We start from the raw sequence: 25,917 nt of genomic DNA on the forward strand, positions 1-25,917 counted from the left end.
AAAATGTATTGAGTGCCAGTGAGTCCCACTCCATAAAATCAGAGTGCATATCCCCAGCACTCCTTTCATGATATTTCTCCTCCCTGAAAGGGGAGTGCAGAGCTGGAGTGCATATGGGGTTCAAGTTGAACCCCAGTCAAGCAGGGTATACTATGTTGTACACACCCTGTCTGACCCACCCGGATGCCCGCTGACACCTCTTCATAACCGGTACACCACGGGGGCAAAAGAAAAAAATCTTGATTGTGTGAAACTTCGCCCAACTCCTCCAACGGCGCGCCATCCTTGTCGGGACCAACTCACCCTTGCAACCAACAAGCCTTTGCCACTTCTCAAGTCAACCCTAGCAACACAGGTAAGCCACACCTGTATATCAGTCCTGACTGATGATTCAGGAACTGTACACTAACCAGTTTACCTGCATCTACCGCCTAGGCGAAGTCCCAAAGCAGAAAGATTACGACCAGACTGGTCAAGGCCTTGACACCGCAACTAACCTGGACCCTTAATGGGCCAGTGCCATGCAACAATAATCGGCATACACCAGAGTAAGACACACTGGGTATTTTTACTATAAAAGGACCTTCAGTTCTGACCTTCTGATTGCCTTTTCCCTTGTCGCACTTCTTCTTCACAGTTTCAATCCCATAGCCAGATTGCCTTAAAAGCCTCGTTCCTGAATCCTCTCACCCCTTCCTTCCTTGGCTCTCGACCTTGTCTCGCCGTGCAACCACCAGATCACTTTAGCCAGAAGCTACTTTCTCCCCTGTCTTCGACTCTTTTTCAGACCGTTTCATCGCATCTTTTCTTGTACATTTTCATATCCTTTTCTTTTTCATATCATCCCGTCTCTTACCATCTCGATCCTGCTCTTAGGTAAGGCTCAGACTCCATCATTTCCTCCTCTCCATTTTATCTCTCTCTACTGTCATCATTGTACATATATTTCATGATTTAGAGGTCTGATGAAATACACGCTCTTAGTCACCTGAATTCTTACAGATTGGAGTCGAATCTCCTCTTGATGACTGGTCCATGCCGGTCATCAAGGGGACTCACACCTCTTGATGACCGGTGTGTACAGGTCATCAAGAGGAGTGATTCCCCCCGATGACCAGCACAGACCGGGATCAAGGAGGTTCACACCTCCTCTTGATGACTGGCCCGTGCTGGTCATTGAGGGGAGTCACACCTCGATGACAGGTGTGTACAGGTCATCGAGAGGTGTGATTCCCCCCGATGACCGGTACAGACCGGCATCAAGGAGATTCACACCTCCTCTTGATGAATGGTCCGTGCCGGTCATCAAGGGGACTCAAACCTCTCAATGACCGGATTGTGCGAGGGGACTCACACCTCTTGATGACCGGTACAGACCGGTCATCAACAGGAGGTGTTACTCCTCTCTCCCCTTGATGTCCGTCCAGGTCATCAAGAGGAGTAACACCTCCCCTCAATGACTAGTCTGTGCCGGTCATTGAGGGCACGTTCCACCTCTTGATGACTGGTGAGTAGCACCTCCCCTCAACAATCATCAGTCTGTGCCGGTCATTGAGGGCACTTACACCTCTCGATGACCGGTCAATACAGGTCATCGAGGGGAATAATTCCTCTCAATGACCGGTCCATACCAGCCATTGAGGGGAGTAACATCTCCTCTCAATGACCGGTCTGTGCCAGTCATTGAGGGGAGTCTCATGTCCTCTCAATGACCGGTACAGACAGGTCATTGAGGGGGGAGCACTACACCTCGGTCATTGAGTACAAGGGTCTGTACTCCACTCAATGGCCATTGAGCCGCATTAAAACCCAGTACGCCGCTTGATGGCCGGTCATCAAGTGGCGTGCACAGGACCCAATGGCCGGTCATCACTAGTGGAGTACATACCCCAGTTGATGGCCGGCCATTGGGTGGGATACAAACTCCTCTTGATTGCCGTCCATCAAGGGGAGTGTGGTATACTCCACCCGGTGGTTGGCCATTGAATGGTGGGTTGAAGATATATTCAATCAAGGAGCTTATGTAAGCCGCTCCAAGGCGCGAAGTGTAATGCCCCCTGTTGATCCCCCTTGTCACACAAACGTATGGCTGTACGTTGGTGTGACACACACCAATTCAAGTCAGCAGCTTCAAAACCAAAACAAACCAAAAATTCAATTCAACAAGGAATTAAATCACTATATTTTTACAATAGAAAGGAGTCTGAAGAGGAAAAAAATAGTAACACAACTTGGGAAGACAGAAATTCCTAAATTCCAGACTAATCAACAGTAGTTCAGGCTCAAACTTTGGAGAAATGTCAATTGTAAGTCAGATATGTTATTTTTTTCTTTATTTAAAAATATTTCTTGAATCAGGGAGAAGAAAATGGTGCAGTAAACCAGAATAAATGTAAAAAACCGTGATCCTTCTGGAAAGACAGTTTTTTATAAACTTGGCATCTAATTCACTACACAACAACTCACAGATTCAGAATTCACGCCTTGAGTATCTTGAAAATTGTTAATCCTCATTCTGAATTGAATCAATCCATATTTTTTTTCTGAAAGATCCATGTGCAGTGAAGTTGGAATTCAGGGTGATTCAACATGCCTCAATTCACTTGTGCATGGCTTGCCCTTAAATCCCCACCAAAAAAAGAAAATTTGGAAAATTTGCTTCAGGGAGCCAGTCACGGCACACAAAAAGAATTTGCAACTATATTCCAAGGTGGCTACACCACCCACTTCCAAGCATGTAAATGTTATATGTTGCCATTTCAAGAATCAACCAGCAAATGGTAGAGCCACTCCACCTCATACCCAAAGCCCATTTCTGCCAATAAATTAGAAGAGAGATCTCACATCCCTGATCATTATAAATGGACTGAATTGGGGATTGCCAATACATGCATTCATCATTCTCAAACGGAACTTAAATATGAAATTTTCAAACGGTCTGCTTCAATTTAAACACAGGCTCAGCCACTACCAGCCAGATAAAAAAAGATACTCTCTTTAAACATCAGCACCATTCAAAGACCCCATTCCTCCCATCAAACTTGAAGTAAAAATTGGAATTTGAAATCAACTTGCATGTCAACTCCCTCTTCTACCCAACATATAAATCAATCACAACCAGATTTTTGAGTCTTGTACAAATTCTTTCCTTAAATCCAAGTGAACATAATGACTTGAGGCGTAAATATGATTCTTCTTCTTATAGTTTTCCAGAGACACATCTTGCTATATGTTGATTCAACCATTGAAAATCTCAGAAATGGTGAACTAGATCACTTCTGGGATGTTGCTTTTGACTATGAATCACAGGCTGTTTGTTTCCATGCATTTTTGTGTCACATTTTCAGTAACCATATTTTCATCCTTGATAAGTGTTGCCTAATTGTATCTAAGCCTTGTGATTTTTTGCTACAATTTGTTCATGTAAAAGCTAACCTTGAAGAATCAGACAACCAACTTGCAACCAAAAAAAAATCATGGGGATACCCTGTTAACCAAGCTGATCTTTTATTCTTCTTGAATTCCTTTGAGGAATAAAGAATGTCTGCTAGTTGAAACCTGATGGTAAGATCTCTGCTTGTATCTTTTACAAATGTTCTTGCTACCAAGCTCGTGAGAAAACTTGTAATGTTTGCTCTTGTTTTGGGTAGGCTCCTTCACATGTTGAATTTCTCAAGGTTTGGATTTCAGCCAAAGAAAACACCAGCTGAGGCTCTTGGAATTCTAGCAGAGCTGATTGCTTGCGGGCCATTGACACAACATTTCAAGCAGAACCAATAAAGCATCTGCAGGTGGGACAACTGACATGGAAAATGATGCACATTTAATTAATAGCAAATATTTCAAAACACTACTCCCCACATCATTCCTGAAACAATCAAAGGGAGCCAATCTAGAATATGATGATTCAATATAAAATTAGCCCAGAGAGCCACAGAAATTTGAGTAAGAATAACATGTTGAGATTGAAATTGATACCCAAGATTGTCCACTCATCATGTAAAGCAGACCCAACCTGGGAAATGCATGCGTACTGGAAAACTGGCACAGAGAGTAATGAAGATTCAATCTAAAAGAACTGTTAGAGAGGAATTCAATCCAACTATCTTAAATCCACACAATCCTGGACATTTAGATGTAAGTTTTGGCCTATACAATTGTCAAAAAATAATTAAATCTATTACACAAGGTATCAGACGTTGAAAAATCCCCAAAGACCCGAAGGCCCTATGGATGACCCTCCAGCTGTGCCGGAGCAACAAGCAAAAGAGGGCCGGTTGGTAAAATAGCCAGGGAGGGCCTAACCAAGCAGCTAGGTGGCTCCCAGGGAGGGGGCGGAACAAAACCGAATCCCCTGCGTATCAATAGAACGTCCCGACCCCCCCCCCCCCCCCTTTATACCTTGTGGCAATCAACTCGACCAACCTACTCTGCAACTCCGCCTCAGTCACTCCTACCCCCGTGGCTTGACTTGTACCCTTGCCAACCGTCTCCGCCTTGGTACCGCCACCGTCTCCTGCCCACGATCCTACCTTTCCAGCTCTCAACACGCAAAACCGCCAGCCACACAATTGCCCTGGTGTTGATTACCAAAACCACCGCCAAGGCAAACCCCTGCCCACCCTCTTGACGCAACGCACCTCTATACCGTATTGTTTCCATGACCGTGCCACTCCTCACTCCGCAGAATCCTGCCAACACTGGTTGGTGGCGTTTACCACACCACTACGCGCTTATGCTGACCCACTGCCCTACTTTGTAAAAAATAGCCAGGCGCAGCGACTGTGACCGCCTTCCCCTTTTCCAAAGCCCGTATGCGCTACAAAGAGGACAGACGCCCGACGATTCCAGAGCCCCTGAAGGACGAGTTCTTGCTTGACTTGCTGGCGCCGGCGGAGGCGCATTTTCATGCCAACCCGGGTGGCGTAAGTAAGCCCCCCTGCTACCAATCTACACAGCCGTCACACATGCTCGGTATGCATGGCTCAGCCTATGCTAACTTGGCCATGCCAGACGCCGATGTCCTGACTGCTCTCGGAGGTCGGTTCGATGACCGTTGGTCGATTTCTCCTTCTCTGTTTTTTTTTTTCCAGGAATAATTAGCTACTGGTGATGAATTGAAACGGACAGATTTGTCTAAAGACAGCCTCAACCAATCACACTTGTTAGTTGAGCCGCGTACCTAATCATTTTTTTTTTTGAGTGCATCATTTTTGGCATCATTCGAGATCATCGCGACTCATCTAAATTAACAACCCACTCAGTCCACTCAGCCCATCCCCCGGCAATCACTCTTCTTCAGTATCATCATCCACCAAGCTCCGCAGCCAACCCGGCCATGTCAGCAGTGCACCGAGCTCATCGGGCCCAGTCGGCCTCCAGCCAGATCACGTCTACCGTTCTCAGTTGTCACCCTGGCGGTTCAAGATCCGGTCGGCGTTGTTAGTGACGCTGAACAAGGAGATGACAATTCTAGAGTCGACCCAGCATAGCTACCGCTCCGGCCCGCTTGATTGACTGATGGTCCATTCCTCGTGGCTTGGCTCTCACCAGTTCTTCATCCTCGCCTTACCCCTGATCTTCTGGCTCGGCAACCACCACTTCGAACGCTCCCCAGTATATATCCTCGGCATGTCCATCTACTTCACCGGGATCCTCAAGGATCTGTTCTGTATTCCTCGCCCCTATTTGCTCCCGATCCAAAGACTTGCTATCAGCAATCGCACCTCCGAATACGGATTCCCGTCCAGTCATTCTGCCATTTCTGCATCCACGTTTCTCATGGGACTCCAATACGCCCTTCATGTCCAATCGATCATCCAGCAGTTGACGCTCTTTCTTGGCCTGATCCTCTATGGATTCTTGTTGGTCTTTGGGAGGGTATACTGCAGGATGCATTTGATCCAGGATGTGGCCTGCGGCTGGACGATAGGTGTTTTTGCATGGACAATCCATCAAGTCTTTGGTGAAGTTGTCGAACAATGGGCGACAAGCACGCAAGCATCAGTCCCCCTCGTTTTGATTGTCTGCGGTCTGATCCTCACGGCTGCCCATCCACAACCGGTAGACGATTGTCCCTGTTTTGAGGACAGCACGGCCTTTGTTGCTGTCTTGGTGGGAGTGATGAGCTTCGCGATGCTTGTCACACTCTATCTCCCCGAGCTCGACGACAACGACTTCTCCTTGTGCCAACGAATCCAAATATCTTTGAACAATCACCCCATCGCGATCTTTGATCTGGCCAACGACTTGTATCATGATTGGACAAGTTAGTCCCCCCCTCCTCTGTTTCCTTGTTGTAGATGCTGAAGGGAATGAAGGCTGCGATTTTGGTGTACCATGAAAATTCAACAAAGTGTATGGGTGTTAATCACCATATTGTACTGAATGCAAGTGTTTTTTCATATGCCAAATGCATCAGAAATACTTTTCCACATATGTAATTATTCATTGCCCGCAAAAATGAATAACTATCACAGGTTGCCAAGTACTACAACTAGAAACAATTGATGTCACATTGTGCAAAACTTGAGGGATGGAGCTGATGCCAAGTCAGTGGAGGACTTCCTTTTGATCTGGAAACTCATATTTTTTCAGATTTTACATAAAAATCTGGGCATTGGGATTCTAGGTCCTAGGTTTCCCTAGATTTCCCTGCAAAATGTGAAAAAATCTGGAATCCCAGATTCATGGGAAGTCCTCCAGTTTCATTGATCTGAAGTGTGTGTCATTCTTTCTTTAAAGTTTCTTTTGAGAAGGGGGCAGGTGAAACAATAGATGTAAAATGAGTTACAACAGTTGAGTATGTTATGTACATCAATACACATATCTTGTCATGTTTTTTTTTTTTAATGTCTGAGGAAAAAGGGAGGCTGCGCCCTGCAGCGGCGAAGCCGCTTTGGCCTCTAGTTTTATAGAAAACACACCAAAAATTCACCGTTAAATATTTCATACATCAAATTTTTTTAAAATTTACTACCGAATCTTTGTGTTCAGATTGAAATTCATTCTAAACAATAGATGAATCAGGAATTTTGCCAAAGAGTTTCTCTTTTCCAAGCTCACATATCAAGTTTATCTACAGCTTTATTTATTATGAAATGAATCTCTGTAAGCTTCAAGGATTTATCTTGAGCATCTTCTAAACCTCAGAAGGGTGAATTTCACTCTTTCACAAGAAGTTTAGGAATATCTCCTGGACATTTGGGAATTCAAGTTGACAAGATCTTCTCATGGAAAAGTTTTTTTTATCCTCACAAGAGCCTTAGAATTCAGTCTCAAGCCAGATTGAACCCATCTCAAACTTGCCTTGAGCTAAATTCAGCATTGATTCAACATTAATACAGCATGGATTGACCACAAGTTAATTGAGTGGAAATCAAGTGTAACTTGCTGATAGAGTTACGGAAGTAAGTTTAAAAGGTTGAAAAAATTATTGAATGATTGGAATTGCATGCAAGTGCTGAGCAAGCTCCCCTGGTATAACCCCATGATTGATCAAAATATATTATATAGTAGTAATATGAGAAACTATTGTTCCTGCCAAGCAGTTGAAAATTCCTTGCAGTGTGGTTGTACATATGTTTTTAAAGAGTTAAAGTAATTTATACGGTCAAGTTGCAGTTGGTATCAATATGATATCAGACTCTTTCCAACAAACATTCAGCATAACTTCAGCAAAAATTCAGCACAAAATTACACATCACTTGGAGCCAAGTCCTTAAAGAGATCTTAAAGGGTTCCTAAAGAGAGGGGTGAAGGCACTTGCACGCAAGTGCTGAGCAAACATCCGTGGTGTGAAAACAAGAAAGCAATCACTATGGTCAAGAAGGTTCAGATTATTCTGCGGGAAATGTGTAAGTCTTTTGATTGAACCAATTTTGATTTCATTCTCATAATGGATGTTTTTTTGATTTCCTTTAACATATTCATGTTTCCTAATGCAAAATACTTATGGTAATAATCATTATCAAAATCAAAATCATATATTGCTTGAATTTCTAGAAGTTTTTCTGTGTATTTTGCAAGCGCATCATCCATTTCATCCAGTAGCTCTTTGTAGATGGCTGTTTCCCAAGGTATATCCAAGGCATATGGATAATACTTGAATTTATCATACAATACAGCTTCTCCATGAACATTGTAGTATCTTGCAGTTTGCTTGACCAACTCAAAAAGTGCTCTAGGCTCTACACAGTTTTGTGAACATTGGTAACCCAACAAAATGTGCAAGACTTTAAGAAATTCAGGTGAATCTAAACTGAATACCCAAGAGAATTATGCAAGCACTAGAGTCCAAGGCGGCTTCGCCGCTGCACTTTTGGGGGTTCAACCTATTCATTTTCACCCACAAATCCTATTCCTAATAATTTATCCTTCCAAGTTTGCAATACTCATGTGTGGCAGTGGCATCCAATTCAGTTTGAAATGGGGCCATCTTGTTGTACTTCAGATTCTGACCATAAACATTGAGAGTGGCCAGCAAGGGTAAGATGATAATGAGTTTAACATGCACTTTTTGTAGTGGGCCAGCTCAGCTAACTGGAGCGCAGATGTGGTCCAGTGTAGTGGACACTGGAATCCTGCTTACTCATAGTGGCTTGAGTGAAATTCTGTGGGAATTTTGCTAACGCTACGCAAACAGAGCACATAAAGAACACCTGGTACAGCTGGCTGTGTTAAAGCACATTCTAGAGGCTCTTAGACCCATCACACTACGTGCACCTGGGCCAACAAAAATGAAAAAGGAACAGAGAAATTGCTGCTCAGTTCCATATACACATACCTTGTAATCTCCTTTTTTGTTTATCTGGGAACACTCCAGAATCTCCCACTCAGTAAAACCACGCAACATCATCCTTGAAGGCATATTGTCCATTTTGAATCCTCAAGATTCACCAAAAGATGACAAAGATGCTTTAATGCTGAGATTATAAAGGCTCGGAAATACCCCCACACTAAAGATGTCACTTGGTACCCGGGTACCCGCCACAGGTGCGGGTACCTCTCCATGAAAACTGTTAAAATTGACACAACTAAGATGTATTTCATCTGATTAGACTAGGAAACAATGAAGATGAAAACATGATAAGAAGGGAAACAATTAAAGTACCTAAGAGCAGATTCGCTCGGGTACTTGAGTCTAAAGATAACTGGCTGCTGTGCAGCTGAGGAACCTAAGGTTCTACTGAAGAGATTTTAGCTCAATGAGCCTGATGCGATAGTATCGCCGATGCGAGCTGCGAGAGTACCGGAACTGCAGCTGTCGAATGCTGGTAGCATACACGACCTATCAGTTCGGTATCTCTTGCTCTTAAGGCTCAACAATGATGGACTTACCACCGCTAGCGGGGTTGGTAATCCTATCACGAAGGCTGAAACCGGGTCGGTCTGATTCGGCGTCGGATGAAGGTGAGCTGTAATATTAGAGGATCTCTAATCAGCCACTCTTCTCCTAGCTGTGACGATCCCAATCGGCATGCTTACCTGGTAGGTGGCTTGTCGTATTTGGGTCGCTTGGGCTCTGCGTCGGTTGATGACGTGGCTACAGGAAAAGGAGCAGAGGAATTAGCTTTCGCGTATTCCTTCTGCCTAGGAGCTACATGCATAATGCATGTGCCTGAGGGTCGCGCTGGCTCACCATGATCCCCAGTAGGGTTAGGTTTAGAAGCCTTGCGCTTCCCCTGATTCGGGAACAAGCCCGAATCCTGACAAAAACCCGGGATTCTCAACACCCGCACCTGTTGAGGTGGCAGAAAGCAGGTACCCGGGTACCTGCGGCAAATACCCGCGGGTGCGGATATTTTTTGCTGCCAAGTAGGCTCTAGCGAGCTGATATATGTATACCAGCCCGCCGAGGGGAAGCCCTCTTGGCGAGGTGGTAAACTTATTCCAGCCCGCCGAGAGGAAGCCCTCTCGGCGAGCTGGTGAATGTATCCCAGCCCGCCAAGAGGGCTTCCTCTCGGCGAGCTGGTGAGCGTATACCAGCCCGCCGAGAGGAAGCCCTGTCGGCAAGCTGGTGTATACCAGCCCGCCGAGAGGAAGCCCTCTTGGCAAGCCGTGAACTTATTCCAGCTCGCCAAGAGGAAGCCCTCTCGGCGAGCTGGTGAACGTATTGCGGCCAGCAGAGAGGAAGCCCTCTCGGCGAGCTAGTTTATGTATTCCAGCCCGCCGAAAGGAAGCCCTCTCGGCAAGCGGGTGAACTTATTCCAGCCTGCCGAGAAGAAGCCCTCTTGGCGAGCTGGTGTATGCATACCAGCCCGCCGAGGGGAAGCCCTCTCGGCGAGCCAGTGAACTTATTCCAGCCCGCCGAGAGGAAGCCCTCTCGGCGAGTTGGTGTATGTATACCAGCCCGCCGAGAGGAAGCCCTCTCGGCGAGCCGGTGAACTTATTCCAGCCCGCCGAGAGGAAGCCCTCTCGGCGAGTTGGTGTATGTATTCCAGCCCGCCGAGAGGAAGCCCTCTCGGCGAGTTGGTGTATGTATTCCAGCCCGCCGAGAGGTAGCCCTCTCGGCGAGTTGGTGTATGTATACCAGCCCGCCGAGAGGAAGCCCTCTCGGCGAGCCGGTGAACTTGTTCCAGCCCGCCGAGAGGAAGCCCTCTCGGCGAGCCGGTGAACTTGTTCCAGCCCGCCGAGAGGAAGCCCTCTCGGCGAGCTGGTGTGTGTATACCAGCCCGCCGAGAGGAAGCCCTCTCGGCGAGTTGGTGTATGTATACCAGCCCGCCGAGAGGAAGCCCTCTCGGCGAGCCGGTGAACTTGTTCCAGCCCGCCGGGAGGAAGCCCTCTCGGCGAGCTGGTGTGTGTATACCAGCCCGCCGAGAGGAAGCCCTCTCGGCGAGCCGGTGAACTTATTCCAGCCCGCCGAGAGGAAGCCCTCTCGGCGAGCCGGTGAACTTGTTCCAGCCCGCCGAGAGGAAGCCCTCTCGGCGAGCTGGTGTGTGTATACCAGCCCGCCGAGAGGAAGCCCTCTCGGCGAGCTGGTGTGTGTATACCAGCCCGCCGAGAGGAAGCCCTCTCGGCGAGCCGGTGAACTTATTCCAGCCCGCCGAGAGGAAGCCCTCTCGGCGAGTTGGTGTATGTATTCCAGCCCGCCGAGAGGAAGCCCTCTCGGCGAGCTGGTGTGTGTATACCAGCCCGCCGAGAGGAATCCCTCTCGGCGAGCTGGTGTGTGTATACCAGCCCGCCGAGAGGAAGCCCTCTCGGCGAGCCGGTGATCTTATTCCAGCCCGCCGAGAGGAAGCCCTCTCGGCGAGTTGGTGTATGTATTCCAGCCCGCCGAGAGGTAGCCCTCTCGGCGAGCTGGTGTGTGTATACCAGCCCGCCGAGAGGAATCCCTCTTGGCGAGCTGGTGTATGTATACCAGCCCGCCGAGAGGAAGCCCTCTCGGCGAGCTGGTGTGTGTATACCAGCCCGCCGAGAGGAATCCCTCTTGGCGAGCTGGTGTATGTATACCAGCCCACCAAGAGGAAGACCTCTCGGCCAGCTGGTGAACATATTCCAGCCCGAATAAAATCTCTGGGGCCGGTCGGGCTGGTATCCGTAAGCACTTTGTTGGCCCGACTGTAGATGAGGTGATCAGCATGCCGAGTTCCTGGAACTTGAAGTCAGAAGAGAAACAGTTTGGTCAGCTGCACCTTCCCGGCCGTCATTGGCTCCTTGACTTGTGCATTGCCGTGGCTTGGGTTGGTAGGCTTCAGGAGTAGTGACAGTGGCTATGGATACAAGCAAGCCCGAGTTTGGAATTACTGTATGTATCATTGCAACCATCACCTTGCAACGCTCACAGTGGCGTAGTCACTGAAATCAGACTGCTTGAATATAAAAGGGGGCTTCTCCTGCACCGAGGTTTATGCCCCAGGTGATCCACCCTGCTCCTGCATTTGCAGAGCACTGGTGGTGATCCTCCCCCTCCCCAATTGCACTTGCAATTGGCTGAAGGGTTTCCAGCCCCGACTTTTGCCCCACGCACTTGCGCCAGGCTGAGCGGGTTAACACCGGTCTCTTTTCACCTGTGGCATGTCACAGGCTGGGAGTTCGTTAAATCTATTGCTTCTCTTGTATATTAGTCTATTATAAGTGGTATTTTATGTTTATTTGTTGGTTTAGCTTGTTTCTTTTTTTGTTTTTTGTGATTGCTTGGGTATAGGGGAAACCCTTGAGTTTTTTTTTGGTGAATCTGTGGTTTTAATAAACTTAGATATTTTTGGGGTTAGTTTACTGAATCATGTTCATCAGAATATTAACAATATTACAGCACTTACAGCCTCAAATTAATATTTGAGTATAATTCATCCTCTATGAATACAAACAGATTGACAACACTGAACACCAGAATGTGGCGAGCTAAATACCACTGAGTCTCAATTAGCTCATAGAATGGGTGCTGAATAAATATATTATTGATTAGATCCTTCATATTGTCTTCATCCAAATGAGAAAGCCTCATTGAAACTTGAGAATTGGCTGGCCAAATGGCAAATCTGGAATGATTTGATTGATGAGATGAACTTATTTTATTGATGTATTTTTGGCATGAAAATGATCTCTCAAAGGCTGCAATCTTCTCATCAAATGTTTTGTTTCTTGGAATGGTTCCTGTTCTGGTTGTCAACCTTTTTACAAGGAAAACAAAATTGATGATATTTTCTTCTTGTTTTGTCAGAACTATTTTCCCGTCAAGGCAATTAGAGAAACCAATTATTCAAAAATGAGAGAAATAAAGTGTCAGCTCATATTTGGCGAAAAAGAAAAAGAATATCCACACCTTGAACAAATTTATTTAAATAGGGCCAGTACCAATTTTCAGTCAACTTCTTCATGTAATTCCAAGCTGCATATTGGCCATTCAACTTTTGTAAAGTTCTTTGGGCATATTTGATAAGCTGTACCACTATTTCCTCATCCAAAAATATTGATCTAGTTGCCTGATCACTGATAAATTCATTTTCAACCAAAAAATCAAGTGTCTTGAACACATACTCCCATGCTGCAAGGGTATCAAAATTTTCCCTCAGATCATCATCCAAGTTTATTAAAGACAGAGAAACACAGAAACAAAGATCAAGGGTTTCCCCTAAAAGTTAACCAAATCACAAAAAAAAAATGCAAGGGTTCCCCCTTTCAAAAAAAACAAATCACAGAAAGCCTTCTTAACACAAAATCCAAACACCACAAACTGGACCCACTATCCATCCCTGTCTAGCAGGTTTTAAAATAGTGGGTGGATGACCCCCAGCGCGCCGCATTGAAGGCATTATGCAAAGGGGGGCCACCAAGTATCCCCCCCTCAAACTGCGCAAGTGCAACAGCGGAGAGGGTGAGGACGAACCGCACACTGGAATTACAGCGGCAGAGGACGTCCTGGCGGACACAAACCAGCAAGCTGAAGCTTATTTTATAGACAATCCAGCACTAAGGCTCTCAAGACCCACCAACTCGACTGCCACAATAATCAAGCCCTGACAACTACGCCACCGCCACGCCCCTCCGGTACCTCTGACCTGCACAGTGGTGTTTTGACTGGCTAGGCGTTGTCTAGGTTTTGGGCTGTGCATGACAACAACAACAAGAGTCCCCGCCAATAATATCCAGAAACCACCAAGCAACCCAAGCCCCATCACCAGCCTCAGGGCCAAGATTTGAACTCAAATCCAAGCCACCAGCCCTTGAGCTCCGACTCAACCTTCCCCTCGACTAGAGTCTAGCAACACCTTCCGTTTGTGGCTCTTGGGCCCTGATAGGTGTCGCCTGCCCCATCCGCACCCTCAACTGCCACACCGTCTGTCAAGCACTAGCACAGGAAGCGATATACAAGCTGATCCAGAAAGAGGTGGGCTTTGACAAGATCTGCAAGATCCTCTTGCAGGTGTTTCGCCAGGAGCTTGAGCCGCTGATTGGTGTGTGGGTGGCAGCAATCATCTTTGCAAACATTGAGGAGATCATGCTGTTTGGGACAACATTTGTGAGCGCACTGGACTCCTGGAGGGCAGGCCCAGACAGCCGGGGCCCAGGTTCAGGTCAACAGCAACATCGTGCTTGACTACATCCAGGGCGTGATCAAGGTATTCAGAAACTGCTGCAGAAACTCGGCTAAAGCCTCCCCATCCTCGCCAACTTGATGCTCCAACACTCCATTGCTGACCGGCTCAATGGGCTCAAAGTCAAGGGCCTCAACCTCGAGCATTACTTTCTCCAGCCTATGCAACTGTTGATCGTCCAGGTGAGCAATCTCCTACTCCATCCAATACCCGGCGAGGATGGCAATGCCAAACGGATGCTTCCAAATTGGTAAGCACTGCTCCCCTCACTAATCCTTGGCTCACTGCTTACCCGGAATCACCCAATCTGACATAACATTCGTCTTCTTCAGGTGCCAAATTCTGGGACGTGGTCTCCGACAAACACGGTATTGCTACTGATGGGAAGTACGTCGATCTTTCTTCAGCTTAGCTCCCCACCATATATGATTGAGACCGCTGATCAGAACCACTCGATCCATCATCCAGATACAAGGGTACCACCAATCTCAACTTTGTGTTTGGACAGTCCGGTGCCGGTAACAACTGGGCCAAGGGACATTACACTCAGGGTGCCAAATTAGTCAACTCAGTGCTAGACGTCGTCCGCAAGGAAGCCGAGGGATGCGACTGCCTCCAAGGTTTTCAGATCACCCACTCCCTTGGTGGTGGAACCGGTGCTGGAATGGGAACCTTGCTGATCTCCAAAATCCGAGAAGAATTCCCCGACCGTATGATGGCCACCTTCTCCGTCGTCCCCTCACCCAAGGTCTCTGATACCGTCGTTGAGCCCTACAACGCGACCTTGTCGGTCCACCAACTGGTCGAAAACTCTGACGAGACCTTCTGTATCAACAACGAGGCCCTCTACGACATCTGTTTCCGCACCCTGAAGTTGGCCACACCCACCTACGGTGACCTCAACCACTTGGTCTCGATTGTCATGAGTGGTATCACCACCTGTCTCCGATTCCCCGGTCAGCTGAACTCCGACTTGCGTAAACTGGCCGTCAACATGGTCCCCTTCCCCCGATTGCATTTCTTCATGGTCGGATTTGCTCAACTTACCGCCCGTGGGAGCCAGCAGTACCGTGCCATCACTGTGCCTGAGTTGACCTCGCATATGTTTGATGCCAAGAACATGATGGCTGCCTCAGACCCGAGACACGGCCAATACTTGACCGTCGCCGCCTACTTCCGTGGTAAGGTTTCGATGAAAGAAGTCGAAGAAAACATGCTGTCAGTCCAAAGCAAGAACTCGAACTACTTTGTTGAGTGGAGTAAGTCATATTTTGCGCAGATGACTATCCCTTTACGCCTCTCGGTGTACTCTACTAATCGCGGTCCTCTCTTTATCTCATGGCAGTTCCAAACAACGTCCAAACCGCTCATTGTGACATCGCACCTCGTGCACACAAGATGTCTGTGACATTTATCGGTAACTCGACTGCCATCCAAGATTTGTTCAAGCGGGTGGCCAATCAATTCACGGCCATGTTCAGACGTAAAGCTTTCCTGCATTGGTAAACTGGAGAAGGGTGCGTCTAGGCATTCCTCAGATGTTTTATATGTCAACGAGTTGCTCATCTCTCTCTCTTGGCGCTTGTTCCCTCATCAGAATGGACGAGATGGAATTCACGGAAGCAGAATCCAACATGCAGGATCTGGTTGCTGAGTACCAGCAGTACCAAGAGGCTCATATGTAGTCCCGGATCCTCCACCCCCTACCTAGCCTGGCAAACATCCTTCTCTCCACGCTAGGTAAGTCGCCTTCTTTCCTCCTTCTCTCTCTTCTCTCTCTTCATCCAAAAGTTGTAGATACTAAGAGAGATCATTCTCTCCACACTAGGTTCTTCCTCCCTTCATCTTAAATGTTAGTGACTTGGGCCCTGAATCTCACAAGACAAGTTCTCAGCACCCCCCATTTGATCCTTTCAGTGAAGAGTCCCAGTTGGACTCTTACACTATGATTTTATTTTCATCTTTCTTGCAGGAAAATTATTCCTCTGAATATGTACATAGCTTTCCTGATCAAGACTCTGTGGGCTTCCTTATACCAACAGTGGACCATATCTCCCCTGACTATTTAATAAATCTTGCAGTATAATTGAAGAAAACATTTGACATGTTAAGTCTACCTTGTTATGGTGCTCAATGCTTTGACAATTAGCATATTTCAAAGAAGATTAAGACCTTCTTTTCAGGGAATGCAAAATATCTGCATATATTATCTGTTTATTTCCCTGCAAAAGGTGATTAAATTAGCAGTATTCCCCAATGTGAGAGGTTTTATGCTTTTAACATTGAGAATCCCAAGTGACAAAAACAACACATTCAGATTAATTGCATGAAATTTTTGTTGAGGAGTAGAAATTGAGTTGTTTCATGCAACAACGTAACATAAGTTATGCAGCTAAAATACAAAGCAAGCTATGAAAACAAGCTCTGGGGGGTTGCAGTGGCGCAGCCGCCTTGGACTCTAGTCTTCAAATAAAATGTTGAAATTTGTGACTATCTTCTTGATTCCATCAAAAATTGACAAGGATAGCTTTTCTACTATCAATTGCTCCATTACCTCAACAATGGATGAAAATTGGATTTTGTCATCTTTCTTCAAATTCTCATTTGAACCTTTCAAATTCTTGGATGAACCTTTCAAATCCTTGGATGCATCAAAAATTATATCCAACATGTTAATGCTTGCATTAGGATTTCCTAGCTGCAAGAGCTTGAATGTTTTGAGTTTTGAGATTTCTTTTACTGAGTGCTCCAATAGTTTCATCGTCTCAGACAGTTCTTCACCATAAACTTTCTTCTTCTCCCTCTGTTGCCAAAGCCAATTCAACTGTCTGTTGAGTTCTTTTTGGTATTCCTCTAACTTGGTGGAATAACTTTCAAGCAGTGTGACCTTATCTGTGAACCAGAATAATATTGCATTAAATACAAACAAAAAAAAAATCTGATCATTCCAAGAAACTGAAAAGTAAGAACTGACCTTGGTTTAAATCCCAATTACTCCTTAACTCTAAGCTCACAATATTTTTACATGATCAGACTAAATCAGAAATCAGATAGCTTTCATGAGATGAGGAAAGAGCTGACTTCTGGCATCAGGTTTGAGTTGCTCAAGTGGGATATTCTTCTTGGCTAATAAGGTTTTTAGAGAAAACCAACTTTCTGATATATCTTTGTTCTCTCTTGTGTCAACAGATTTAAGTGCTGAAGTATATTGTTTAAAGATTTAATTAGTAAGCAAGTGAACTTCCAAGTTCCATGGAATGATTCATATATATTTTTCAAGAAAAATAGCTTACCCCGGAGTGAACTAGGAGTTCTCTTGGCTTCATTGACTGAAAAAATTGACTTTTTGCCTATGTAAAACATATTTGACATAGTTGGGAGTGGAGTCAAACAGAAAATTACAAGAAGTAATGGGAATCCAATCATGATTACACTGAAAAATACCTTCTCAAGAGGATGGAGACTTTGTGGGATAAAGATAGTTTTGTAGGTGTGAAAAAGGTTAGCTCTGGAAGATAATCTGAGAAATAGTGGACAAAAATAGAATAATGAAACTGAATGAGGTTTTTGTGAAGATGATCAAGATAATATCTACAAGAGAAAAAGGCAAACTTCAGTAGCCTCTCACACAGAATGGATAGTGAATGTTGAGCAGAAAAAAAAGCTATAAGTGTAATGGAAGACTTGTCACTTTATATTACTGAGTATGGGGATATAATTTTCAATTCAGACTTGTGGTTTTGGGAAAGATAAAAAAGCAAAAAGAAAAAAAAAATCCAACAAAGGAGAAGGGGAGTAAAAATGAAAAATAGGGATAAGGTAAATGAAGATGAGACAAATACTAATGCCAAAGCCTGTGTTTCATTAATCTGGTTGGAAAGTAAAAATTGTATCAAAACAGAAGTCAAACAACAATCTGAAAATCTAACAGTACTAGATGCCAAGGGGGCTATGCGCCAATACATAGTTTGATACCTTTAATTCCTTTATATAATCCTCCCTCTCAGGAGCACTCCGGTAAGAGCAATCAGAGCACGCAGCGCACAAAACTAATAAAAGCCACTATTTTAAATACAAAATTCATATTTATTTTATGCAGTTTCACTTTCACTAAGATTTCATAAAGTTTCTCTGAAAATTAAGGCTAGTAAAAAAGTTGAAATTTGGCCACAAATATGAGAAGCACTTAGTACACAATTCTTCTGAAATGTCCACTTATGTATAATTTAACTTGAATAATCAACAGTTAATTTGATTACAAGTCAAAGTGAAATTCAGACCGCTTTCTTTGAGTATGTGTTCAGAATCCTTTGATCCCAAGGTATCTTGAAGTAGCTTTGCCAAGAAATTCAAGATTAAGCCACATCTCTTATTTTTCTTTGTGATAAATTCTCGCAGAGTTATAGGAGGGCAGCCTTTCAAGCAAATTTTCCCTCCAAGCTGATCTCCCTGCCATGAGAAGTTCCACAGTGCCTTATCAAGATTCCATATCTCAGCAGTGAAATTTCAGCACTTCTTGTAGTTTTACTCCAAAATGAAACAAAGCATTCCACTCAAGGCTTTTAAGCCTTGTGGAACCCTCCTCAATATGTAATATTCATTCTCCGCACCTATTCTCTTTCCAACAAAATTTCCATTGATTGGACTCACCAGAAACCCATAGCACAATTATGGATTTTATTGGTCCTAGCTGCTTACTGGTGGTCTTATTCTTTATATATTATGGAATATATCATAACTAGGGTCGTTGGCGCCAGGGGGTGAGGCGCGCCAAGGTGCGCGCCCCCGGGGCCCCGGAAATCCCAAAAACAGGGGTTGGCGCGCACCTGATTTACCTTACCCCACTTTTTGAGAGAACGTTGCAACAGGCCTGCCGTGGGAATGTGTCAACTTGGGGAAATTGGATGCATCCTTCTATTGATTATTTGAGCTATGTTCCCATTACGTGCAGATAGGTGACTGGACAGTCGGAACTGGGTCCTGGAGTCAGGAGATAACACAAATAACCCTGTCCAGTGCCACTGCCAGCCCCAGCTTCCCAAACAATTAACACATTTATACTTCAAATTCAACAATGCCACCAATCAGAAACGCCAGGTCTACTTCCACAGAATGGATTTCTCCCTCCATCAACCATGGTGCACGTTGGAAGGGCTTTTTGATGTCCGGCTTACAAAATGACAATTCCAGGCAACAACAGGCAAAATGTACCTACTGCCAAAAGATTTTCCCCCATGCAAAGCCTCACCTCCTCTTCTTGCACATCTAAGATATATGCAAAGATATTCCTCCAGATCAAAAGTCAGATTAACTTTGTAAATTTTTTGCAGGTCAGTGACCAGGGCACGTTAACATCTGATGATGACAATGGCACCAATGGTTGAATCATCTCTGTTTCAATTCCCAATAGAAACTCTAGTAAAACAATCAACCAGTACTTCCACCCAATGAGCAATGAAAAGACCCATCACCTCCACAAGTTTCTTTTCAAGTCCCTGATTAGTTCTAATGTCCCCTAGACATTTCTTGAAAATCCTTACTTCCAAGAATACCAATCCAAACTGGCACGCTCTGTCTACAAGATACCACGACGAGTCCAGACAATTGAAAATACTTTGCCTATGGTACATGCAAAGCATGAACTATCTCTTTTGGAGAACCTTAAGGATCATTCTCAGCTTAAATTGTCTTTAGATGGCTGGACTAACAATTCCGGCAATAGCATATATGCATTGATGCTCCTCAGAGGTGCCAAACAAAAGTACTTTCTGGATATACTCAATCTTCACTCCAAGCGCCATATTGCGGAAACTATTTTTTCTGCTCTGAAGGAATCACTTGAGTCAAAGCAAATTGGGTTTGATAAGATCTGTGCACTGGTCACTGATTCTCCCTTGGTGATGATAAAAATTTGTGTAAGTTATTCTAGCTGCTTCAAAAGCTTTTCATGTTTCTAATTTGGTTTCAAATTCTGATGTCTTGCTTCAGAGACTTGTGAACGAAGAGAATCCGCACATCTGAAGATTCACTGCACCTTACATGTCTTCAATCTCATTGCAAAGCGCATTGCCAACCATCCAATCATGGAAGACGTAATAAAAGGAAATAAGACCCTTGTCAATTACTTCACATCCTCGGGATTCTGGCGCGAAAAACTTACTATGTGGAAAAAAACCAACGGAGTCAAGCACAATCTACAAACTCTGTGTGAAACCTGTTGGTATTCAATGGCCAAGGTTTGCTTGGGTGTTCAGACACATGAGCTTGGGTTCCAAAAATGTCTTGAGTTACTTTCAGACCCTTTATTCAATACCCCGTCTATGCCTAAAGCTGTCATCCAAGTCCTTGAGAATCGTGATCACTTCACTGCAAACAAAACTCTTGTCAGCCTTCTGAAGCCTGTTGTGGATGCAATTGGGACCTTGGAACAAGCAGATACCACTCTTTTGGACATCTGGAAAGAGCTTCTGATTGCCTACAAGGCCATCAGAGATGTTGATGTATACTCGAGCTTTGAGCCTTTCAAACAACACTGCCTTGACACACTCGAATCACAGACCAAGATCACCCATGCAGATATCTATGTTGTTGCATTTTTGCTCCACCCTGACTACCTCTGAGTTGCAGTATCAAAGAAACACACTCTTTCTGATGTTGGTCAAATGCTCCTCCGTCTTGCAAAGGACTGGAAGTTGACCCAAGACAAAGGTTTGACTCTACAAGATGAAACCAACGGTGGGTAGTTACCGTTACAGTAACGCGTAAAGTAGCGTTAAAGTAACGATTTTAGGTCCGTTACTGCTGTTGTTAGCAGTAACGGACCACAGTTACGGTATCCTCTCCGGATAGCTTTTTTTCTTTCTGTAAGGTACTTTATCTTGCGAGATAGCGAGTTATATATTTCTGCAGTTACAATATTGCACAGTTATTGCGTTAACTGTTACATGTAACGGAAGAAAATGAGAAAATGACATAATATTAATTAAGAAGTGAAAATGGATGTGTTAATCGCTCGACTGCACACAAGCTTCCAGTTGATCCTAGATAGGCACGTGCCAAAATTGCCAGTGTCGGGTAAGTGGCATGATTAGCCTGAATAGTTTGAATGTTGTCAATGTTGGAGCATACACGGTGAAAAATAACAAGATGTGAATTACCTTCCACCATTTCAAAGGTGTGCTCTTGTGATCTATTTCACCATCCTTGAAGGATAGCTCGGCTGAAAGGTAGGCTTCAATCTCTTGCGCCTGAGGACTCAGAGTGGGTTTGGCCATCCTTGAGGCCAGCCGGGCCCTAAGTGAGTTTTTTGGGTGAGACAGAGTCAATTGAGGGCTGTCAAGGACCTCCGCAGAAGTATCCGCTGTTCTGGTTGATTCGGTTTTTTTCTTGGCAATTTTGAATCCGACTTGAAGCAGCTTGAGACATCGGGCAACCTCAGGACTTTCTGAACCAAACACTAGCTCGAAGAGATGCATCCTGTAGCAGAGATGCATTATTGTAGCTATTATCAGAGTATCACATTCCATGGCTTCGTCCAAGTACTTGTTCACACGAGTGAACATTGCTTGATACATAGGGTAGAGCGCATCGGTCTCCTGAGATTTGTCAATCTTATCATCAAGAGATTCCTTCAGCTCCAAGTACTTTGGTAGGACGTGGGCGCCTGTGGAGGAGTTCCCTTCCATTTCCGAAGTAAGTTCAACAAAAACCTACACAAAAAAACCAATGTCTTAATAATTTCAGAAAGCCAACACCTCAATGTTGTGCAATGCAAAAACTGACCTCAAGCTCCCGGTTGAGACTGTCCAGTTCCTTCCAATCTTTTGGGAGGAAGTGTGCATTGCCAAAAATGTTACTTCATCCATCTGATCGTCTTTGAGCAAGCGGTCAATCACATCACGGGCGTCAACAGCTTTTTGGTAACTCTGACAGCGAATATTCCACCGGATTCCGTATCCCGCAATCAAAGGCGCCACATTTATTCCCAGCTTTTGAGCAGTTAGATCAAAGTTTGAGCGCTGCGCTGCTGAGCGAGTGATCTGTTTAATAACCAAATCAAGCTTTTGAAAAAATTCAAATGGAATTGAGTTTCTTGATTCAACTTTGGAGATGTACATGGATAAGAAATCGTACCTTCTCAATAAGTTCATGAAGCTTCTTGGTGCTTGAGTGTATCAAACTGGCCGCATTCTCTTGATCGGGGTCAATGTCATCGGGATCAGGACCTCCAGTTGGTGTGATTTCTTCACCTGCGTTCCCATAGTCACTGTCTGAGTCAAAAGCAAGATCGATCTGATTTGGGACTTTCTTTCTAGCGCGCCCAACCGCTTCTGGTTCGCCAGGGGGTGGTTCAAACCCAGGCTCATCCTCATTGTGTTCCGTCAGCCTACCAAGGACCGGGAAGAATCCCAAAACCAATTCCTTGGCTTTCCTTGGCGGGAGCGTCTTGAGAGACAGGGCTCGAAGCCCAGCATTAACAATCAAGGCCAGCTTGTGGCAAAAACACCAAATGTGCATGGTTGAGGGATCCCACGAGTCTGGTTCAATTCCCTGTCGGTCATCGTTAAACAGCTCATACATGCGACTGGCCATTGTATTATTGTTAGATCCAGAGTCCGTGGTCTGGGCCAACATGTATAAAACCACTTTACACAATAAGCACTTGAACTGGTGTTGATTCTACAGATGCAAAGAAAGGACTTATCTTTTCGTAAAGCTTCTTTTTCTTCAGAACCTCGGCTATTGGCCGCGCAAGGAGGTGTCCACGGTGTTTCCAAGGTATCATCTTGAGGTACAAGTGGCGCACAAAATACTCCCAATTGGAGTCGACGTAAGCAACCGCCGCACCAACGAAAGCAAAACAATTCCCCTTTGTTGTCCAAACATCGTGTATGAGGGTGAATTTGGTGTCCAAATTCTGCGGGTTTGGGTAAGTGATCATGAGTTCAAACACAAATTCATTTGAGGTACAGGTTCAAACTCACATTCGACTCGGTGAAGACATGTAACTTCAGCATACTGTACAGTTTTTTTGATTCATCAGCCGACCATCAACGACCATAGAGCACGGCTTTGAGATTTGCGTAGAGGAATGCGGCCCGAAGATGGGGATCTTGCAACCGTGACCATGGAAGGGCTTGACGCACTTGCCAAATCATCAGCATCTGATTGAGTACCCGGTTGACAAATGTTGGTTTGACTTCGAGAAAGCCCGCAATTCCAGATTGTTTAGATTCGCCAGGTTTGAGCTGAGAATCCATGAGTTTTTTCTCAGCAACAGAAGGCGGTAATTTGGCGCCTAACTTTTTAGCCAGGTTGCGGTTGATGCAGCCTTTTGCATTCTTACTCGCTTGCGTGGAGCCGTCGCGATGGGCCCACAAGTTACCTTTAGTTGTCTCATGTGCTCAATAGTTTCCCTTACACCATTTGCACTTGTAGTTGATTGGCTCTGTGGACTTGTCTGTTGGCTTTGAGGTCGGGGCCTCGAAGAAATCCAGGATGTTGTCAAACTCGTCCTTCTTGGTAATCCTTGCTTGCTGCTTAATCTCAATCGATTCGTTTTCGCTAATCTGGTTGTAGTCATGGCCTTCTTCCTCACCCTGTAGAAAATAATATTTCACCAATCAGAATTTATACATGATCCAGAAATGATATTATATTCTCATTCCTGCTTACTTCGGATGGTACATCGTTGGGGGCGCTGGACTTCTTCTTTTTCTTGATGGGCTTGCTTCCAGATGGTTTATTCTTTGCGGATGACTCTCCGGAGGTGGAAATCCTGGGGTGACTTGACTTCTTTGCGTTCTTCTTGCCTTTTGATTTTGCTTGGATTTGAACGTTTGATTGGCCGGACTCCAAAGAAGCAACAGCCGGGCGCTTTTTATTGGGAGCTCGGTTAATGCTAACACAAGAATCTGACGATGGCCTCACCATATTGGGTGCGATCGCAATGGATGAGGCGCGGCTGGAACGGCGAAGCTGCGACTGTTGAGAGTGATCGGTCGCGTATTCGTTATCCTCATCCTCCTCAGAATCTCGATTTTCTGCTGCTGGGGGCATTTCAGGTGCTGGTGAGAAAGTAAGCTAGAAAAGGGAGGCGTTAGTGCCTTTACAAAGGAGAGCAAATGGGTGAAACTGAGGGGGGGACTCGTACTTCTGACAGTACAACTCAACAAAATTGACTGGTTGGCGTACAACCCCTGTCACTGACACCCCAATAAAAATGTGTGTCTAGGGATGGCCTCTGGTGCCCGTTCGCGGGTACTAGGCACCCGTTTGCGGGTACCCATGCCTGTGTCCTACTAGTAGCACAGTCGTACTGTCGGATTTCACGAAATCCGACAGTACAACTCAACAGTAGCACAGTTGTACTGTCGGATTACGCGTAATCCGACAGTACGAGCTCTGCAAGCGCTGAGTAGGCAAATATTCCCGCGGAGTGCGCACTGCAGGATTTCGTGAAATCCGCAGCCCCGCCCAGTGGCAGAAACAGGCGGGTACCCGGGCTGGATATTGATTTTTAACGATATCCAGCGTTATCCAGCGCAAAATTCAGTTACTATATCCATTTCCAGCTGAAAAATATATAATTACACGTTACAATACTTGAGCGGGCAAAATTTAAACGTTACTGTTAGCGATAACGATGGCAATAGTAACGGCGGGTAGTTACTATACAAAAATCCATCAGATATTGTAAAGTAAAGTAACTACCCACTGTTGATGAAACCAATTGTTACTACAACTCGCTCTTCCCTTACAACTCAAAGACAGTTGATCAACCTTTGAATTACTGGCTTAAACTTCCCTACACACCCAATTCAAGTGCTTTGAAGAAGCTAGCCATTGGCATCCTCGAAGTTGTTCCCCATGCTGCCGGAGTTGAGGGGCTATTCTCCATCATGAGTGCAATTAAAACTAAATCTCAAAATCAAATGTCACCCATCACCTTGAAGATGATGGCCCAACTTGGGCAAATTGAATCTAACCTAAGTAGTACTGGATTGAGAGAATCCACCATAGATATGTAATTGATGGAGGATCAGCCTCAGCTATTGAGCCTCCCAATTGGGTCCCTGGCCAACCAAGCGGGCAACACCTTTGTACCTATTTGGTAGGGACAAATTTTTGGCTTGCCCCCGGGAGTAATGAGTGCCTGCTTGCCGAGGACCTCGGCAAGCAATTTTGCACACTAGGCCTATTGCACACACTCGGCAAAGATGGATTCCCTTCCGCTCGCCTAGTAGGCTTCCTCTTGCCCTTGGATGTGGAAATGACACCTGCTTGCCAAGGTCTGGGAATTATCTCGGGCCAGCAGGTACATGTTATACAAACACTGGGGGCTTCTTCCGCTGGTGCCTTTTGTACTCGGCCAGAATGAATTTTCTTCCATTGCCCCGGATCACTTGTACCTGCTTGTCAAGGAAGATTTCTTGGCAAGCAGGTGCAAGGTGCTTGCGTTGGAGGAATCCTCACGGGCGAGTGGGTATCTGCTCGCCGGGGATGATTCCAAGGAAGATTCCTCCACAGCAAGCAGTCAAAAGACCCGCTCGCCGGAGAGGCCTCCTCCTCGGCAATATCATTGTACGTTCTTGCAGAGAGCAGCTATGTACAAGGTGTGCCCGCTCGCCTGATACATACCCGGCTGTCTCAGGAAACCTTCTCCTCGGCGGGCAGCCAGCACCACCGGCGTGCCGGTGAGGAATCACGCTTGGTCGCTCGGCTCTGAGGGCCGGTGTGTATTTGTGGGCTCATCCCGGCTTGTTGGCTAGGTACCTTCAAATGTGTTTTTTTTCATACCCTTTTGGGGGTTCAAAAACATATGCAAAAAAAGACCTGGCATTGAGGCAGATTTTCTGTTCCTGCCACCCCAGTTTTCACC

General features: G+C 45.4%; 3 protein-coding genes across 3 annotated transcripts; all 3 read left to right on the plus strand.

Annotated features, from left to right (window-relative positions):
- Nucleotides 1–4,660: 4,660 nt before the first annotated feature.
- PtA15_11A256 (uncharacterized protein) lies at nt 4,661–5,492 on the plus strand (the record flags this gene model as incomplete). The annotated part of the gene is made up of 4 exons (XM_053161145.1): nt 4,661–4,703; nt 4,774–5,077; nt 5,143–5,164; nt 5,265–5,492. 4 exons carry the CDS (start codon nt 4,661–4,663, stop codon nt 5,490–5,492), a joined length of 597 nt encoding a protein of 198 aa, XP_053025121.1.
- Nucleotides 5,493–5,520: 28 nt separating this feature from the next.
- Nucleotides 5,521–6,273, plus strand: PtA15_11A257 (uncharacterized protein; the record flags this gene model as incomplete). The annotated part of the gene is made up of 1 exon (XM_053161146.1): nt 5,521–6,273. The coding sequence occupies one exon, from the start codon at nt 5,521–5,523 to the stop codon at nt 6,271–6,273; it is 753 nt and encodes a 250-aa protein (XP_053025122.1).
- An 8,427-nt stretch (nt 6,274–14,700) lies between these two features.
- PtA15_11A258 (uncharacterized protein) lies at nt 14,701–15,542 on the plus strand (the record flags this gene model as incomplete). Its single annotated transcript, XM_053161147.1, has 2 exons — nt 14,701–15,295; nt 15,382–15,542. 2 exons carry the CDS (start codon nt 14,701–14,703, stop codon nt 15,540–15,542), a joined length of 756 nt encoding a protein of 251 aa, XP_053025123.1.
- Nucleotides 15,543–25,917: the final 10,375 nt, after the last annotated feature.

Source organism: Puccinia triticina, chromosome 11A (assembly GCF_026914185.1).
Source record: "Puccinia triticina chromosome 11A, complete sequence".
NCBI lineage: Eukaryota > Fungi > Basidiomycota > Pucciniomycetes > Pucciniales > Pucciniaceae > Puccinia > Puccinia triticina.